The 18942-nt window shown below is 40.6% G+C and overlaps 1 protein-coding gene and 1 long non-coding RNA gene across 5 annotated transcripts; one reads left to right on the top strand and one right to left on the bottom strand.

Moving 5' to 3' along the window:
* Positions 1-3464: 3464 nt before the first annotated feature.
* LOC113018701 (phospholipid scramblase 1-like) lies at positions 3465-14585 on the bottom strand. Of its 4 annotated transcripts, none has more exons than XM_026162020.2 (8): positions 14385-14585; positions 13701-13781; positions 8850-9124; positions 8030-8072; positions 7620-7840; positions 5328-5489; positions 4275-4436; positions 3465-4181 (listed from the first exon to the last, which is right to left on the bottom strand). In XM_026162020.2, exons 2-8 carry the CDS (start codon positions 13711-13713, stop codon positions 4122-4124), a joined length of 936 nt encoding a protein of 311 aa, XP_026017805.1. In that variant the 5' UTR covers positions 13714-13781; positions 14385-14585; the 3' UTR covers positions 3465-4121. The 4 variants fall into 4 exon arrangements, with proteins under 4 accessions (XP_026017805.1, XP_080146610.1, XP_080146615.1 ...); XM_080290484.1 differs by having other exon boundaries at positions 13701-13845; positions 14385-14470; XM_080290489.1 differs by lacking the exon at positions 13701-13781 and having other exon boundaries at positions 14385-14501.
* Positions 14579-15326, top strand: LOC145420960 (uncharacterized). The gene is made up of 2 exons (XR_013902204.1): positions 14579-14789; positions 14904-15326. It is a non-coding gene; the product is annotated as an uncharacterized LOC145420960 (long non-coding RNA).
* The last annotated feature ends 3616 nt before the right edge of the window (positions 15327-18942 follow it).

Consider the following 18942-nt stretch of genomic DNA (forward strand, 5'->3'; position numbering starts at 1 on the left):
GAAAAAAAATGAAGGCAATGTGGAAGTGTCTCAAATCTACATTCTATCTGAAGGCCAACAGATGGTAGCTGTGGTTGCAAAACGAGTTCCAGTCATATAGAAGGGTATGGGGACACAGCTTCCTGTGAGCAAACACTTTGCTCCTGAGTTTATGGGCTCAGTAAGTCATAGTAAATCATTTGAGAGTCATATTGAATAAAAATGGTGCCTTGGTCAAATTCTATTTCAAAACGGAGAATTATCTGTGGTATAAAGCCACACGTTCATTGGCTAATTTTTTCAATCACAGGTTTGCAAAACCATTGCTCAATGGCAATGGTTTTGCAACCTGCCTTTCTCGCAACATCAGCTTTTTAGCAACCAAGATGGTGACAGCATAAACCAACAGATGATGTCACCCTGCCTAAATCCATCTTCTGTCCTGTACATGTACTGAACACTATAAAAGACAGAAGAACAAATTGCGGCCATATTTACACTGATGTAAACGACAGCTTGTCTGGTTGGTAGTAATTCCAGTATTCCTGCTCACTGTCTGCTGTTCTCATTGCTCTGTTCAGGTTATGGAGGCGGTACATGGCGTGACCACGGACGAGGTTCATAAAGCACTTCAATGAAATGACTGGAACCCAGTGCGAGCTGAACAGCAACTAAAGGTCAGACCATCAAATAAAGAAAAAAAAAAATCCCACTTGCCTATCTGTTTTTTTGAAGCTAATGATAAAATATAAGCCATCGGAATCTATTTTATACATGTAAAATATAAATGGCCATCAAGGAAAATCAAAACAATATATGCTCTATATAAAAAGGCATTAAAAAAAGAAAAGTAATAATGTTTACATATACTGAAGGTGGGCAAAGACAAAACTGACTAATATTCTTGAAACAGCTTAGAAGAAAGATGACATGATGTGGTTTTAAATAGCACGTCTTTTGCACATAGGTTTTCTGTTTTAATACATTTGTAAATATTGTAGTAGAAACTGATCTCTGGTGGCCTGAACACAGGATCTCAGCTCTGTGGCTCTTTAGTTCTCTAAGAGAGGCTCTTACCTTTGTCCTACTGCCTGCTAAGATTGACCCTGTGTACACCGACACGCTACAACTGGTTTAAATATTTGCACAGCAATAGCAGGTAAAATATTAGGTGATCATGTATGAAAACAAACTCCAAAGCCATGCCTCAGTGTTCTTGAGGGATGGGTGGACATGTGCAGACATGTTCTGAAATACTATACATGAACATCTCACATGCTCCCAGGAGATGGAGCACTAAGATTTTGTATCTAACCCAGTAGCACTGCTGTTGTCTTTCACTCATGCTTCTGAACAACGGCATGGATATAAATAACTTTCTGTTAATAGGCAAATAGTACAGAAAGTTCAGACTGAAGTGAGGATGCCATTCAACAGTTAAAAAAAATAAAATTGGCTAAAAGCACGATTTGAATGGAGCTTGTTTTGAGGCGGAGCAGGAGGGACTAGATTTCCCCTACTAAACCAAAGCTCATTTTCTCCAAGTGCAACCAGATGGTCCACATTTAGGCCGACAGAGCACCTTCCCCAGATTTTCCTGCAGCATCACGTGGGCAGAAAAACAAGAGACGATTGTGCTTTTAATAAAGGCTTATCGTTGCATTTGTTTATTTGAGAAATACATCGTTGCTTGTATATGTAAAAATGTCCAATCACAAGAAAAGTGTTACAAAACATTTTTGATAAAAAACACAGGAAACATGTTCCAGCCCCTCCCAGCTGTACATATATGATAGAAAGAAAAAAAAGCTTCCAGAGGAACAGTAAACTGTGAGTGCGCAACTTAAATCAACTGTACATGCTTTGGTTAGTACTGGCCACTCAGCATATACATATATCTATGCATGCACATACAATACATTTGGTTGGTGATGGCAAACAGCTAGCTGGATTTGAAAGCACTTGTGGCAACCAGGTCTCACGCTGGAGGCGTGCCCAGAACAAGAGTGATTATTAAACACAGAAGTGCAACATTAACCTCTCATCTATCAAACACTGTAGAGCAAAGCAACCAAATTAAAAAAAAAAAAAAAACAAAACGAAAAAACAAGTCAATTGATTCAGTTAAGATTCTGGTCTCCTGTCTAGTTCTCTGTACCAGCAGTCATAACTGCACCAACTCTTTCCAGGGACTTAGGAACTACAGTGTTTCATGCAAGCTTTGCCTGTGGGGTTTTCCAACCATTCTGAGGCCAGATCAATGCTCACTAACCTCAACATCTGCTTTTAAATTTTTCCCTCAGCCTGCATTTTCTCTCTCCCCTATGTCATTACGCAGGCACATGTTCAAACTCAGTGGTATGTGAAGGAAACTGGATGGTGAGGTGTCACCGGCAACCACCAAACTCCATAAAGGGAGCACAGGATCATTTAGAGTAAAGCCTGTGCAACAGCTTTGCATCATGCACCATGGCTGAAGACATGTTGCTGAATAAAAAGAGTGCACTTTGGTAAAAATGTGTGATTCACAACTTCACACCAATAAAGGCAACACATCCCTAAACAAGTGACAGCGGCTAACTAGTTCAGACTTTTTTGTAAGGCAGTCAACTAACTGCACAATTAGGACAAGGCAGGTACTGTCTGTACGTAGGCACAGTAGAGCTTTGGGCTAAATGCTAAAACCTCAACAGTGGCACATGTTAACAACAGGTTGTTTAGTAGTTAAGATGCTTGCCATTTCAACCATCTAAGTTAGCATGTAGACATGCTAGTACGATGTCACTTCCTTATGTGGGCTAAATGCTAAACAGCCAGTTTACTGTGGCTAAATGTTTCCCATAAGCTTTAGTTAATGACAAAAAGACTTAGGGTGATGCACCTCCTGGCTGTAGTTAGCATTTAGCCCAAACTGAGCTTAAAGATAAACTATTTACATGGATGATAAAATAATGTCAGGCAGGTTTAATGATGAGCATATCTGCAATTATACTTCAGTGTATTTACACGCTAACATTTGCACATGATGCCACCCTGAGCTAAACAACCAGAGCGGGATTCCCGTGGCTAACGTCGAGGTTTTCTATATGGCTTCTGATAAGTGACAAAAAGATTAAAAGCTGTGCTAGTGGCTCTGTGTAGTGGAACTGTGGTCCACAAGTGGTTAGCGCCAAATGCTTATGCTAAGACATAGGTGTCAAACTCTGGCCCACGGGCCAAATTAAGAAAAGATTCATTCTTATATCTGGAGGAAGTTTTTTTTTTTTTTTTTTTTTCAATAAATATTAATGTTAGCCTGCGACTTTGTTCCAGTTTTGAATTTTGGCCCACTGTGTATTTGAGTTTGACACCCCTGTGCTAAGATATTCACAGTGACATTGATATAATGAAGCCAAGGCAGGTTTAAGGCTTACCATGTCAAGCATCATATCTTAGTGTGTTTTGCATGCCAACACTTGCTGATTAACACTAAATACAGCCTACAGTGGAGGCTCAAAGGAATGTAATAGGTTTGGTAGAGCATACACCAAAGTAATAAACAAAAGCCAACTTTTAAATTAAAAAAAATATCTGTACACAGATTATGATGATCACCATACCAAAGCAATGGACTGACAGATCGACTCTGCCACCATTTAACTGGATAAATGAAGGCAAAGCAATGAATACATCTTCTACAAAACAGTATTGTACTTCTACTAGATATACTGTTATATCTTTATAAAGCTCGAGCAAGCACATAAAATTACTAACAATAAAAGACAAACTGATGGTGACAAAAAAGAAGAAAGAAATGAAATGTGAACACAAGTGCAGCAAAACACATTCAAAAGGATGCGTGTCCACACCTGTTTCCAAGTTTAAATTTGGTAGCGTAAATTGCTTGCTATGAATACAGTGATGTGCTTAAAAAGAGGTGAAACATCTACAGAATGTACAGAAACACTGAAAATTTCAGTCTTTGACTTTGGAGAGATTCGAAGTTTTCAATCTAATCAAGAGTTTATTCACTCACAATGAGTTGTATGTGTATATAAATGGATTATGGGACTGGTAACAAATGAACAAAACAATTACAAATGTTACATAACAGGAAAACACCTTCATCATAGGCCGCCCCCCCACGGTTCCTCTTTCCTCTGTTATGAAAACACACTGCTGCGCTGGTTGGCCTCTCCGACTTTCTCAAAGAACATGAAATCCTGCAAAGCAACGTTAAAAGTAATGAATTATTTTATTCAACAACACACCACATATTTCAAAATCAACTATGTTCTTCTAGATTGGGGACTTACGATGAGGAAGCAGGCGCCCATTAGCACAGCTTTCATCTTCACGTCCAAGTCCAGCGGGAACTGGATGCCAAAATTATCTGTGTCAGTGAAGACTTCCTTCAAAAGGCCGCTCCACTGCTTGCTGATGCGACCAATGGGTGTGCCACCATCTTTCCCCTTCAGCTGCAAAAAAAAAATAATACCAGCGTTCATCACAAGTTGTTAATCCTGTCGCACACACTTTCTTTAAACAATGGAAACAACATCAGCCTTGCTGCTGTTTAAAATTTTCTTGCCTTCTTGCTGAGAAATAAAAGCTTAACATGCACTTATCAGGAGATAAAACAGCTTTTTTGGTCCTTATGAAAGGTAACACAATCTGACCACCAGCAGCACTAAGGATCATTCACTTGGTGTCAAAGTAATGGGAAAAATGTGTTTCCATGAATGCTCTTTAGTGTTGGAAAAGTAACTGGACGAGTGGGAGAAAATACTGACAAGCAAGCTCACCAAGACACAAGAAGATTACGTAATAAAGAAAATCTCAAGCACAACCTTTGTGCAAACAGATGACAAAAAGCAGGCTCTGCTGCAATCCTGGCAGATCAGCTGACCTGATCTGCTATTTAAGCTGCTTTAGCCTCCCTACAATTGCATTTCCCCTGCGTCTAATCACAACTACTTGCAGCCAGTAGTTGTATCATGTCAATTCTCAAGTAATGTGTGCAGGATGTCATGTGGGAAACCAGGAAGTGAGACTAATAGGAAGATTTAATTTTTTCATTGCACAGGCTGGATAGTAGCCTGACTTCGAGGTGTACCCTCATATTTTATGGACAGATAAGAGTCGTATCAACCTTTTCACTATACTCTACAATAAAGTGAATAGAAAGTGTTTTCCAAAACTATCAACTATTCCTTTGACTTAATTAAAATCATCATCAACATTTCTGTGACTGTTACCAGTCCTGTTTAGATTATCTGAGTGGATCTGTAACAAATCACTGTTGGCTGATGGATGAAATTTACTCAGAGTTCGGTTTCCCCCCACAAACAACGACCCTCTGAGCTCACCTCAAAGTTGACATCTCCACAGCAGTTGCAGGCAAAGCAGGGCCCCTCCAGTCTCATGAGTGTCTCCTTGTTTGCTCCCTGGATGGAAAACTTTGGCAGGAAAGGGTGCCAGTCCTGTTTGACGTACCCTATGGTGGTCCCAGGTGGAGCCTGGACCTCCATCTGTTGGTCACATAGTTAGTTAGACACATAGTAGCTCTGCACAAAATTAGAAAGCTATTTCACAGAGCTTCGTTTGCTCTCTTTCCTGGACACTGACAGCTATAAATAAAACGTCACGCGGTGTCATGCTGGACAGCAGGAATGATAAGTGAGGCTGACTGCTTGATTGTTAAACCATGTAAACAAAGGGAATGCATCTCACATGGTTCCTGTCTGGGCACTAAACCGAGAGCTGCAGTATGATTGGATATCTTCTTAGATTTGTACCATTGGGAACTTTCTGTAGACAGACCACTAACGATGTGATTACACAAGGGCAAAGAGAAAAAGGTCTCAGTGGACGTATGGCAAAGGATCAGGGAGTCTAGGAAATAGTTTGGACAGACAAAAGGGCCATTCATGGTCTTAACAAAACCCTGCCTGAGCAGAGTGGCACACAAAGGCACTGAAACACCGGTCAGCAGCAACCACTCGGCAACAGTAACTCAAGACAAAGAGAGGAAAGGCAAAGGTATGAACCACTGGCACTGTGAGGCTGCAGGTTGTTATGAAGAACGAAGAACTGATAGGCCTCTGTATTTTACATGAGAAAAGACTAACAATTATTTATTACTTTAAACACAGGACTAAGGTTTTCTTCCAGTCTGGCTGTAAGTAGCAGTATCAAATGTCTGTTACATGCACTATAACATGCACTAGACTATGGTGAATTCAAATGTCTTGGGGGCCAGAATTGTCCTGGCAAAGACTCAGATCTGACCCTCTGGACAGCTTTTGAAATATGAAGGACGACATAATGGACGTGGCTTTTCCTGCTGATACTGACTCTGGCCCGGCCATGCCAGAACCTTGTGATTTAAATTTAAGCTGTAAATGTGTTAGAGACGTGTTGATAAGTAGCTTTTTTACATGTTATTTGGATCTGAGCCACAAGAGCAGGGAGCTCGTGCTTAAAAACAAAGTTATTTTAACATCATCTCCAAGAGAAGCCATAGCGAGTCTGTCCACACAGTCTCCCTGTGTTGAATTCAAGACCTTTAATAAGCATATTTACAGCATGGTACCAAACAGTATCAGCCTTTATGTATTGCATCCCCATTCATAACATCTGTAGAGGTTGTGTTAAATAACCGATAAATAACCATCTGATACCAGATGTTCTGAGGGAAATTCAAGAAATTAAACTGTCTGCATCTGTTCCACAGTGCATTGACTGCTCACTGGAAGCCTCCTTTTAACTGCTTACACTGTGCACTCTGTACATTTCACCATAAAACTCAAACGTGCATAAAAAGCAAATACCAGTGTCCTTGTCAAACTGACTCCAATTTCACATCAATTATCACTAATGATACAGGCAGGGTCTGCAGCTCCAATCGACTGTCAATGCAGAGAACATTAATCTGCATGCAGTTGGTTCCAGGACAGAGCACACTGATAACTCAGAGCAGTTTCTTTGGTCACCTGGACCAATCAGCAGTAAATTAGCCCACTTCCCACCCTAAAAACTACTTTAAATCCAGCAGGGTTAACAGAGGCAGGCGAATAAATCAGACTTGTATAGCAGCTCCACTAAAAACATTCCTGAAGAATAGAAGTAAATCCTGAACAGGAGATGAGCTGTTGTAAGTGTAAGTGTCACAAAATAAACTACAGAGCTCGCGTTTCTCTTAAAATCTTCAGATTTTTCCTTTAATTTCTACATTACATTAAAAACAATTCATTGCCCCTTATAAAACTGTAATGTCTTGATTTATTTGCCTTTATCTGATCTAACTTTTGTATCTATCTTTATTTAATCAAAAAAAGTGATTAGGTATGTCTTAACATAAACTACGAACAGAGTGCTACAGAAAGTGAACAGAGTGCTACAGAAAGTAAAGAGTTTATTCTTCCCTATTTGAGTCTCTTCAGATATTTAATATAGCTAAAGATTAACCAGCACATCTAGATCAAATACAATAATCCAGATATGATGGATGAGTACTCAGATTTCACACCAAAAATGCTTTTGACCGGGAACAATATTGGTCTAGGTGTGGTAAATGAATGCAATATGACTCCATTAACCTCTTTCAACACTAGCCAAGTCACTTCTACTCAAACACAGAAACATTAGAGTGGACTGACCTCTTGCAAGCAGCAGGGACACCAGCAGGAGACGCAGCGGAAAGGCCTGATGAGACGGATAACCTCCCTGTCCATGTTGTCCTTTATTTTCATGTCGAAGCTGCGCAGAGAGCCACAACAGTTCCTGGTGCAGCAGTCATTCTTCTCTTTGGCCTTGTAGATCTTTTGACCCAGACTGTTTTTGATTTCATACTGGTTGTTTGTCTCAAAACCGATGAATGCTGGGCGTGGTTGGGAGAAGAGAAGGGAAAACGGTGAGCAATGAAGTAAAGATAAGTAAGGAATTTCAAGGGCAGATATAATTTTTCTTCCATTCGTTTTCATCTTGAGAGGCTTTAAGCCTCACACACTGCTGCTTATGAGCTGCTGAAGGATTAAATATTCTGTGTTCAACAAGATGCACGCCTCACCTTCCAGGAGTTCGACTTTCTGATGGATCAGGATCTGGTCAATCTAAAACCGAAGGAGAGAAAGCAAACTGAAAAAAGGCAACTCTGTGGCACATCCTGCAATCTGAAAGTCTCTTCCTTCTAAAAACAATTAAAAGCACGTATGACCTCACATATTGTTTTAAAAAGGAAACTGACTTTAGTGTCACAAATCCTAGTTGAGATTAATGATCACCAAAAAGTGCAGCAAACTGCAAGTATTTCAATGGTGAGCCAACAGAACTATAAAACACTACTTTTACCCACTACAGTCTTAAACATGTGACCTTTTCTCTTACTGCTTGGCATGCAACAGATCCAGGAACTGTGTCGGGTTACGCACATGGCCAGCAATTTTTCAAGTTCATACAAATTCCAAGTAAAATGGAAGGATTAACTGAGTCATCGGTCATTGTTAGAAAGTTTACTTAAGAGTTCGTGACAAAAAAAATTTTTGTGACATTTAAGAAGACAGTGGAACCAATCGTAGCTCTCAAAATCACCTGACTGCACTGACTTTTCTTTTTTTTTAATCTGCCTGTCAGCTTGGATATTGTAATACTAAACATACAATGTAATGCCTGATATAACACTAATAGGAACGAATGACTAGATAGATAAAAGAAAGACGTGAACAAGTGGAGCCTACAGTGAATTTTCAGAGCTCATCTTGGAAAAGCAAAATATGTTTGGCACAAGAGTGCATTCAGATCATAATTGTGACTCCAAAAGCTGCTGAACAGGACAGCATATAAAACAAAACAACAAAAAACTGCACTGGTTTAACCTTTCTCTGCCCTACCTGTGTGAGGTACTCAAGTCCAGGTGGGACACCAACGGGGACTGCTGGACCTCCAGGAGCTGGTGAAATCCCCCCTGGTGGGCCACCGTATTCAGGGCCTGGAGCTGGCCCTATGGGTGCTGGCTGGTACATGACCGCAGGTTGTCCTGAATAGCCCATGTTGAAGCCCGGTGCAGGGGCTTGACTGGGATCTCCATATCCAGGAGGAACTGGATACGGTGCTCCGCCGGGTTGAGACATGGGATAGGGTGGCTGGTTTGGAGCGCCTGGGTAAACTGGAAGGGGGAAAAAAATAGACACAATCAAAACCTGTTCAGATATACCGACAGTCTGATTTGACTGAATTTGAATTCATGAGCTCAGTTGTTGCTGTACAAACTATGACAGTCAAACTTTAGAAAGTAGAGCTCAATTTTACCATAAAACAACCAGAGAATACAAGGAAAATAAATAAAGCTGTCATATGTAAGATAGGGCACAAAAAACTAAAAGACACCATCAACCCTGAGTATGAATGATAATATAAATATACACACATAAAAATGATATAAGAGTCAAAAGCCTGAAGCTGCTGTTTAGGATTATAGACCAGCTGCGTTGACCACGGCTGGTCGTCTCCAGGTTCTTACCTTCCAGTCAGAGCAGAGAGAGAAGCTGAGAGCAGTGATCGCCGAGTGTCTCGCTAGAAGCAGCTACTCTGCTGAGTGTGAGTGCGTGTGTGCGCACGCTGTGAATCATCCGCCCTTTCCCCCCCCCCCCCTTTTTTTTTTTTTTTTTTAGTAGACAGGGCAGAGCTAATTGGCCGGTGATTGCAACACAACAGTAATGACCTACCTATACTGGAAAAACTGGATCCATGATATGTTGGAAACCAATTGTCAGTGTTTCCATGGTGGAAAAACTGAATATGTGATGTGAAAACTAAGATTTGGGGATCTTTTGGACAGGAACTGAAGATTCTTACATTAAGTGAGGATTTCAGATAGGAAGAGCGGACGCCGTCAGCACAGGGATATGTAACTTTGTCTCTCACAGTGTTTGCATCTTATTTAAAGCAGCTGTTGCGTTAAATCAACAGAACCATAAGTGCACACTAGTCTCAAGAGGCTAGCAGCCAGCCTACTCTGTGGCTGCCCTGGAGAATGCCACGAGGGGCCATAAGACCCTACACAGGGCCAGTTGCACCTCTGTTGTGTGCTATGGGACTCACTTTCACAAGATTCATAACAATGACTAACTGGGGATTGCTTACTTTTATGAATGTGTAAAACGCTGTTATCAGATAAACTGCAAGGTCCACTGGAACACAGCTGTCCTTATGATCATATGTTATGCCAATAACGTCTAAACTGAGTCGAATGGTTTTGTAATGTCCTTGTTTAAAATGCAAAAATGTGATCATTCTCACTTCATAACGACAACAACGTTGGTCAAAATTATACAGCATTGACCGATCAGTCTTTGGTGTGTAAAAAGACACATTTCCCCTCACTACTACAGTCGTGCACACACGCACGCATATCTCGTTCCATAGTACAGACCTCATTTAGAACACAGCATTTAAGCCCCACTGTAAAATGTAAAATGTCTGAGATAATGGAAAATCAATGCCGAATTTTATTAACCACCTTCCCTTATCCTGCTTCCAAGAATAAAGGTTAAAAAAAATGTTAATAGTTTCACTATCATAGGACTGCTGCTATGATTTTAACAGACAAGATAAAAAAAAAAAAAAAAAAAAAAGAAATCTGGTGTGGTGGAGAGGCAGAAAATGTAGAAAATTTTAATAGTGCAAGTCTAATGCATCGTGGTGGTCGTTTGTACTTGTACTGAGGACGGTTTCCTTTAGCCCTGAGAACTGTGTGTAAGCCGGCCTGACCTGAAACCCCAATATCACGATGATGGTTATCAACTTCCTCTATTAAGCCGGGCTTTCTGCCTCCCTGCGAGTGTCTCCTACACCAATCAGAGACATTATCAAATGATGATGATAAATGGCGATGATAATAAAAACCTAATGGTGAAACTCCCCACTGTTACAAACAAAAGAGATTAAAGCTGCAGAAACTTGTTGATTTTGCGATTTAGTAAACAGAGTAGTAAAAATTAACATTTTAATTTGAGAAAATTATTGAAACACTGCATGGTGCTCTAGTTTTTTCCCCCCTAACACGACAGCTACACGTTTAACTAATAATAAACATTAACATCCCATATATTAATAAAAAGACATGTGGAGGCATGTAAAACAGACTTAGCAACACATTAGAATCTGATCTCAAATCATTTTTATAGATTTTCTGACACTGCAAAGCTCAGTGTGAGCTGCTGTAACTTTACTGTTGCGCTTCATTCCCGATCTTTCCAAGATACGGCTTTACAAGCTGCTCTTGCAAAACATAGTAGCCAGCAGAGAATCTGTATCGCGCTTACAACGTGCTGTAAATAAAAGAATCAGTAAAAACGTGCCACTTCCAGCCCATTTTAAACCAAAACTGAATATATAACCTGCTTCTGACCAGGTTACGTGCACAGCAAAGATTATTGAGCTACCCTTATTGACAAAGGGTAGCTCCACATATTTCAGTGTGACAGATTTATTTTTTTTACTACACCAGGAGATGTGTGTCTCCACCTGGGATCAAAGTGGGGCTCCTCATGCATTAATGAGACACACAGAAAACTCATTTTAAGGTCAACACAGCTTTGTAATCTCGCTTTCCCGTGTTTGTAGTCTTTTCCAATATGAGGGTTTTCTGCTTATTTTAAATATATAAATCTATATAGAAATATAAATGACAAACTGACTTTGGTTAACAAAACAAAATTTACCTTTACCAGATATTCATTTGGGGAAAGTTGTGAACTGCCCAAGGAAGAAAAGACAAAGGAAGCTGAAGACATTTTTGCTCGTAGAGAAATTATTGGTTACTTAATGGCTCACTTTACTACCAGGAAGCATCAACCATAAAGTCACTGCCTTAACACAAATGACGTGACGAGCCTCCTGAGTCACACCTGCTGACAGACCGTCATGTGAAAGTATGTGTGCTGTGCCGTTTTCTAACAGCAGTCAGGACATAATTAAGAAAGAATTTAGAAAGATCAAATTTAGATCAGCTTGTTTTTGCTGACGAGAGCGTCCACATGCCCGTTGGGTTTCTCTCTGAATGTTATATCTGAGCTGCTTTTCTCCACTGTATGTTCTTTACAGATGTGCTTTTTGATGTGAATCGCAGCGAGTATACTGGTAATGGAAAAAAAAACTAAACAAAAAGGTCTATACACATTTAAATGGAATGGGATGTCAATAAGGGATTTTGGTCTCAAGACTGGCCAAACTGGTTTTTATTCACATCGTGCAATTACCTGAAGCACATGAGTCTAACTTTTCTAAAGGTCACTGGCCTGTGGTTCCCCCCCCCCACACACACACACACGCGCGACCAAGAAAAAGATTGTGAGAGGAAGGCAGCTGCAGGAGTGCCTGATGATCTTTCCACAGTCTCATCTAGAAAAATTTTACTTCCTCTTGTGAGTGAGCATGGACTCCTATGGAAGGGTGAAAATGCACCATGAGCTCAGCTAAGCAGATCCTCCCTCGGAGTGTCTCCACAGCACTACAAGCACTGGGCAGGGGCAGGGATGGACAACCAGAAGCGAGAAACTACTCAGAAAAGCATTCCTGAAATTATTCCTCCATCAAATTATTAATTAAACCCTGTCCAGAGAAAGACACTCAAAAACGAGGTGGACATGACAGCTAGTACTTTGCCTGGGAAAGAGGAAGGATTCTCCCCCCCATGTTTACTTAATATTATGACTAGTATTGGTTTACATATTCACCTAATAAGCAAAAGATCTCTGGTTGGATCCGGGAGGATCCTTCTAGTGAAGTGACGCCATCACCGATGCAGATTCTGTCCCTGCTCTATTTATGCTCCCCTCACTGCTTTACCACCTATGTGCAGGTCAGGCTCAGTCACCAGTGAGGAATACATGTAAACTATAAAATGATGTTTTCAATCAGTTTGCACTTGATATTCCCACTCAGCAGTAAGGATAAATACAAAGCTGACAACGTTTTGTGTTGTTTTTTTCCCCCCCTCCTGTCTCGGCATTAGAATTGTTGTCTGAATGCCAAAAAATTCCAAAAAGATTTACTTTCATGAGTGGAGCACTACTTTCTTTTGAGTCGTTACAACCACAACGAACAAGACCGGGTGACTGGAAAAGCCCATTTAGTCACGAGTCTGCTGGCAAAGGCTGATGAATGTAATAAAGCCTTGTGGACTACAATTAAAAAACAACCTCTTGTGCCATTTGTGTGTAATGAAAGTTTAAAAAGGAAGTTAGACAGTGTGAAGCTAGTGGTCTGCCTTTGCTCAACATCCCTCTCTTTACTTCACATTTAATAGAAAAGAAAAAAAAAAGAAAAAAAAGTGTGGGTGCATCCACTGCGCTGGCATACACAAACAATAGCACCTTTCACCTTTTCCACTCAGTGAGAGAAGTCTGCTGGGCCAAAGACTGACGTGTTTTCAAGAAAGTATTCCTGGAATTTCTTGGGGAAGAAAAATTAAAAAACATCCCCCACCTTCAGAAGTCTACTGTGTGGGCTGGACAGTGTGCTCATTATTCAGGCTGTTGGGTTTAGTGGAAAGCTAACGGGGCAAGTGTGAGAAAACTTCTAGCATTTTACAAAGCGTGACGTAATGGAAGCAAAGTGTTAAAACTATTAAAGTACGCCACACTGCTCACGTTTTTAAAACACTCTTACGTCTTCATATTTTCGTCCAAAGAAAAAACTGAAAACAAAAGTCAGCATAAATGTGAAATCTAGGCACTTACCAGGAGCAGACATGGTGCAGAGCTTTTCTGGGCGGAGGAAGAAAAATAAGGTCACACTTCCCGCACGGTTTCTATGGGAAACTGAAAGGATAAAGGGAAGAAGAGAAAAAAAGGGGAGGGGTGGGTGTAATAGAAACCAGCAGGACTGGAGGAGGGTGCGCAGAGAGCGACAATAACACAAACGTGAATTTTTAACTTCAATCGGTCATGCGTTCAAGGCGAGCGACTCGAGGTTGTGTGTAAATGTGCCCTATGTGGCATCCCGACACAAAGCTTCACGGATAATATCCAGACACAGACCAGAGGTCCAAAACAATCCTGACAATGTTGGGTTCAAAGTCGTGGCCCTTTTGTCCCTGATGCACAGTATTTCAGACCTAAATCATAAAAATAAAAGGAGTGGGTGTGCCCCGTGTCAGCCCAAGACTGGCAGCTAACTGCCACTAAATGTCAGCATTAAGCTTTTTTTTTTTTTTGCCCCTTTAGACGTCATTAAAGTTCCCTCTCATGTTCCCATGAGAGCTTATTAAAGAGAAAAACACCTACAGCTTCTTAAAGTAAAGGTCGCGAGCATCTCCTTCCTCGTGAGCAGTCTTTATGTCGTAGTAAAAGAAAGAAGAAGAAAAAAACACTCGAGCTAAAATATGGTGAGGAACAGCACACACTCACACAAAAATATCTCACCTCAGTGGCTGTTTTCCCTGAAGATCCAGCGACAAGAAATGGAAAGAAAGTGGTGGGAAAGCAGAAGCTTGCTGTGCTCTTCCTTTAACCTGTTAGCTGCAGCTGTGCTGTACGCCTCCCTCCACTTCTTCCTAGTCTCCTCCCCCTTTCCGGGATTTTACATGGGCTAAGGCTTTGGTGGGTCACTGAGATGAGGGCTTTTGTGCACTGGGCGGGAAGAGGAGACCGGCGTCACCAGGGACGTCTAAACTTGTTATCGCTCGCTGCAGATGCGGGAGGAAGACGAGAAGGAGCGGAGCGATCTGTGAAACACTGGGGCAGCTCCGACCACCAGGGGGCGCCAAAATGCCAGAAATCACAGCCACCTTCTCCGGCTCCTCCTCCTCAGGAAACCCAGACACTACAGTAAATACACAGTACATATATGTACATAATGTCACAAGAAAAACAATGGTGTGCTTGGTTTCAACGTAACTTTATTCTTTCATGAGTTATTTACAAGTTTCTCTTTGTTCACAGCCATTGACATGTCGAAGAGGTTAACACGTGAGGAGCGGATCGAAATTGTGTTGATATCTGGTAAACGCAGTAACCGGGTCATTGCAGATAACCAGGTCATTGCAGCAGATTTCAATGCAAGACACCCTACGAGACCACCCATCTCCCATGCTGTGACATTACCAATAAGTTTGATGTGTCACATGGCCCTCTTCCTATTGAAAAAACAAAAGTTGTATCCAAGATGGCCGACTTCTGAATGGCCACCATGGTCACCACCCATCTTCAAGAGTTTACCTCCTCACGTATACTAATGTGCCACAAACAGGACTTAAATATCACCAACCATTCCTATTTTATTACGGTGTATCCATATAAATGGCCCACCCTGTACAATTAATCCAGCTTTAAGAACAATGTAAAAATAAACTTAAACTCAAAATATAATGTTTAAAACTAACTTGTTCTTCTTATTGAGCATTTTCCAATGCTATATTTTTGCTTTTCAAACATAGCAAGAAGTTTAAAAATAGCAATAACTTAATTTAAAACATTACGTAAGGGGAAATTCGAGTATTCATAGAAGCAAGGAAGGATTAGTAGTAAAATGTAGGCTACTTGAACCAAAAATCAAAATAGTCATACTTATATAAGCAGAATGGAAACTTTCAGTTAAATTATTAAATTAAGATTAATTCTAAGATTCAGTAATGGGTAAACACCAATTTTACATTGGTAAGATCTTGTACTGCTGCTGCTATATATAAGCTGATGCAAAACGTTGGACTTTATGGGGCAACTAAAGTGTCCTAAAAAAAATGAACAGGCCAAAAATAAACATATGAGTAGTTTGTATAAAAGTAGAAAGAGAAATGGCTCCCATCAGCAGCTCAGTGTGGTTTGTTTTGGCTGCCTCACTTTGTGCTAGCTCACGGTAAACTCATATGTCTTTGACATACGTTGCTCATTTTGATATTTCTGCTCATCTCTCACAAACACAAATAGCTGAACTTACATTGCATTTCAATGCAGATTCAATCGGAGAAAAAAAAAAAAAATATATATATATATATATATATATATATATATATTTTTTTTTTTTTCTTTTTTTTTTTTTTTCTCATTAATATTTTTTGTGAGTGAGAATCGTCTCTGCGAGTCTATATTTGGGACCTGCTGCAATGCCTGATACTTATAGGGCAAAAAGACGGGGCGGAGTGTGTCAGCTCATACACACAGTTAGAGAGAGAGAGAGGGCCATACACAGGACACATACTACCAATCACTGTACTGTGCAAAATTGTGAAGCCTCCACTTATTTCTAGTATTTTGCTACCAATGAGCCAGACATAGAAGACCACTAATTTTTCTTTTTAAAAGTGGTCATGAGCAATAGTTTCCAGGCTTTCTGGAGATTTTTCTTTGCTCATTGGTTGCTTTTTCACTCATTTCCAACCCAGTTCTTGTACCTGTCATGCTTTAGGGCTGCGTTTCAGCCAGTGGTGTTGGAGATCTTGTATAAATTAATAGAATTATGGAGGTAGAAGAGTGCCATCAGATTTTGGTTGACCATGCAGTACCATTTCCAAGGAGTTTGATTGGCGACAAGTTCATTATTCAGCATGATAATGATCCCAAACACACTGCCAATGCACTGGATAGAAAAACACACAATGACAATTTTGTGTGTGCAAATTTTACTGTGTGCATTGTGGTTTATGTGATCTGGTTTATTTGCTTTATTGATTGATTGATTTTTTTTATTTTTTGAGAATAGAAAATCAGTAACACTCAATAAACATTATGCTATTAAACATGATTAAATTTGCCTAGGCATCACTACTCTCCTCTCAGTCTCAAAATGAAAAAACAGGCTCAGATCAAGTGCAAGTAGTCGTATCGTAGCACATCTTTAAAAACTGAAGACGCAGGAGCATTTGTTTGGCTTAATCCTAGCCTTTAGCCTCTAACCAATCCTCTCTACTGAAACCTGTAACCTCTTAAACACGAGAGCCAACAAAATGTCCTAACATCTGAAAGATGATCCTCATGCTTACATCTTCGGGAGGACATTTGGTCCTGTGTTGTAACAAAAGGACACGTACAGTCGCACACCCAGCTCGAGGCTCCTAATGAGGCCTGTCCCCGATAATGGGGGTAATCAGTGCAGCCTATCTGGCCTCTGCCCGTGCTGACATGCTGCCAGCCTTGTCGTGGCTTATTTATACATGACTGATCTATCAACACTGGCTCTATGTTTGGTGAGCCTCAGTGTCCCAAAATAGAAATAATTAGGACAGGGCGGAAAAAGAGGAAAAGTGAAAACGTGTCTCAAAGCGCATACCCTTCGAGTAGACCCCCACCGGCCCCACCCGATCCTCTGCCAATCTCTATCCATCCCAGCTACACTGTCTCTCCTGTGTTTTGTTTTCTGCAGCAGGCCGGCGGGAGGAAGACGGGTGGAGAGGGCTGTCTGTGTGGTCTCAGTGGGGTGGTGATTTGAAGTCGGGCGAAGCAGAGTGCTTTAGATAACCACACACACTGATGCTATCTCTGATTGCTGTGGATGGGTCCTTTTCTTTTGGGATTTACGACACAAAAACAAGCTGACTTACACAAATACTTTAATTAATTAGTAAACTTACTACAGTTTTCATTTGTCAGTAATTATTAATGATCGATTAGGTAATCTAGATACACTTATTTACTGCAAAATGCATTTAAATGGGTTTCTGTAATAACTGAGCAAGTTATGTGTTCACTGGGTGGATGCTAAACAGATAGCGGTTTCCAGCAGAGAGCAAAAGGAGCACAGCATATTTTGTTCTTATCAGAGAGAGAATGAACCTTCATTTGAGATGCTATTTGTCATCTGATGTTTGCACGGTGCAGCAAAAGTCTTTTAATCTTTCAACTCTTTCAAAATAAGTTCCCTGTATGCTGAAGTCTGATTACTATAGGCTGCATAAAGGAACTTGTTTGAAGAAAATGAAGTCTATAGAAACCTGACAGAATAATGCAGCTGAAATAACATAAGCTGAGTTTTCGATGTCTGTAGCTGAATTCACTGCACGAGCTTAGGAGCACCTCTGAATACCATGTTCAAAGAATATAGTTGCTTTACACACAAATGTTAAAACAGTCTCCACAAACAGCAGTGTCTTCTCTGGGCCTGAGTTCCTTTAAGGCGAGGTGGAAAAGTTGTCTTTTAAAATGGTGAGTAAAAAATTGTGTTGTTGTTTTTCAAACATTCACAGATGCTGTATGCTCAAAATACAGCATCTGCAATGGTATGGCGGTACATCAGTGCACATGGCACATCTGTGAAGGCACCACTAATGCTGAACAATATGTGCAGGTTTAGGAGGAACATATGATGCCACCCAAATGACTTTTTCCTTTTCAAGGAAGCCCTTGCTTAATTCAGTGAGAGATGACATGGAGGACATTCAAATGACTCCAGCTGTGGTCAGTGGTTTTGGATCATGACCAGCCTCTGCTCCACTTAACGCACATGCAGCTGAAGACTTTGTCTAACACCTGTTTGAGCTCCACTGCCACAAGGACAGATTACTACCTCATACCACGATACCTGCATTGATTTTACATTTAAGCTCATCATTGTATCACACTGAGATTCTGAGCTTTTCGCTTTTTTGTCTTAACTGAGCTCCTTGTTTAGTGTAATTTTGTTTTTTGAGCTATTTTCTTCTGTGACAGCCGTGACATAGTAGTAAATAAAGTATGTGTTATCTTATGTTAAGCTATCTTATCCTAAAGAAATCGACATGCTTGCATTTGCAGATCACTTCACGGTTCATAACTCCACCTAAATCTCTGCTTTTGTAAAAACCGGGCTGACGAGCATTCGATGTGATACAGTGTAAAGAGTATAAAGATGTTGTTTTCACTCATGCTTCTCAGCTTCATGCCTGCATAAATGACATGGGAGGATGTAAAGCCTGAGGGTATGCATTACTCCGGGCGAGCTTGTAAACTAAGTGGTCTTATCACACTCTCATCTGTCCGCAGCAGCAATAATGAAAGCGGAGGAGGGCGT

The sequence above is a fragment of the Astatotilapia calliptera genome, chromosome 3, assembly GCF_964374335.1.
Source record: "Astatotilapia calliptera chromosome 3, fAstCal68.1, whole genome shotgun sequence".
NCBI lineage: Eukaryota > Metazoa > Chordata > Actinopteri > Cichliformes > Cichlidae > Astatotilapia > Astatotilapia calliptera.

Excerpts from the sequence above, each read along its gene's own strand:
- LOC113018701 (XM_026162020.2), bottom strand. Across the intron at positions 4,437-5,327 it reads GTGGAGATGTCAACTTTGAG|CTGAAGGGGAAAGATGGTGG; the intron begins GTGAGCTCAGAG and ends TTTTTTTTGCAG. Across the intron at positions 4,182-4,274 it reads TGGGCGCCTGCTTCCTCATC|GATTTCATGTTCTTTGAGAA; the intron begins GTAAGTCCCCAA and ends GTTGCTTTGCAG.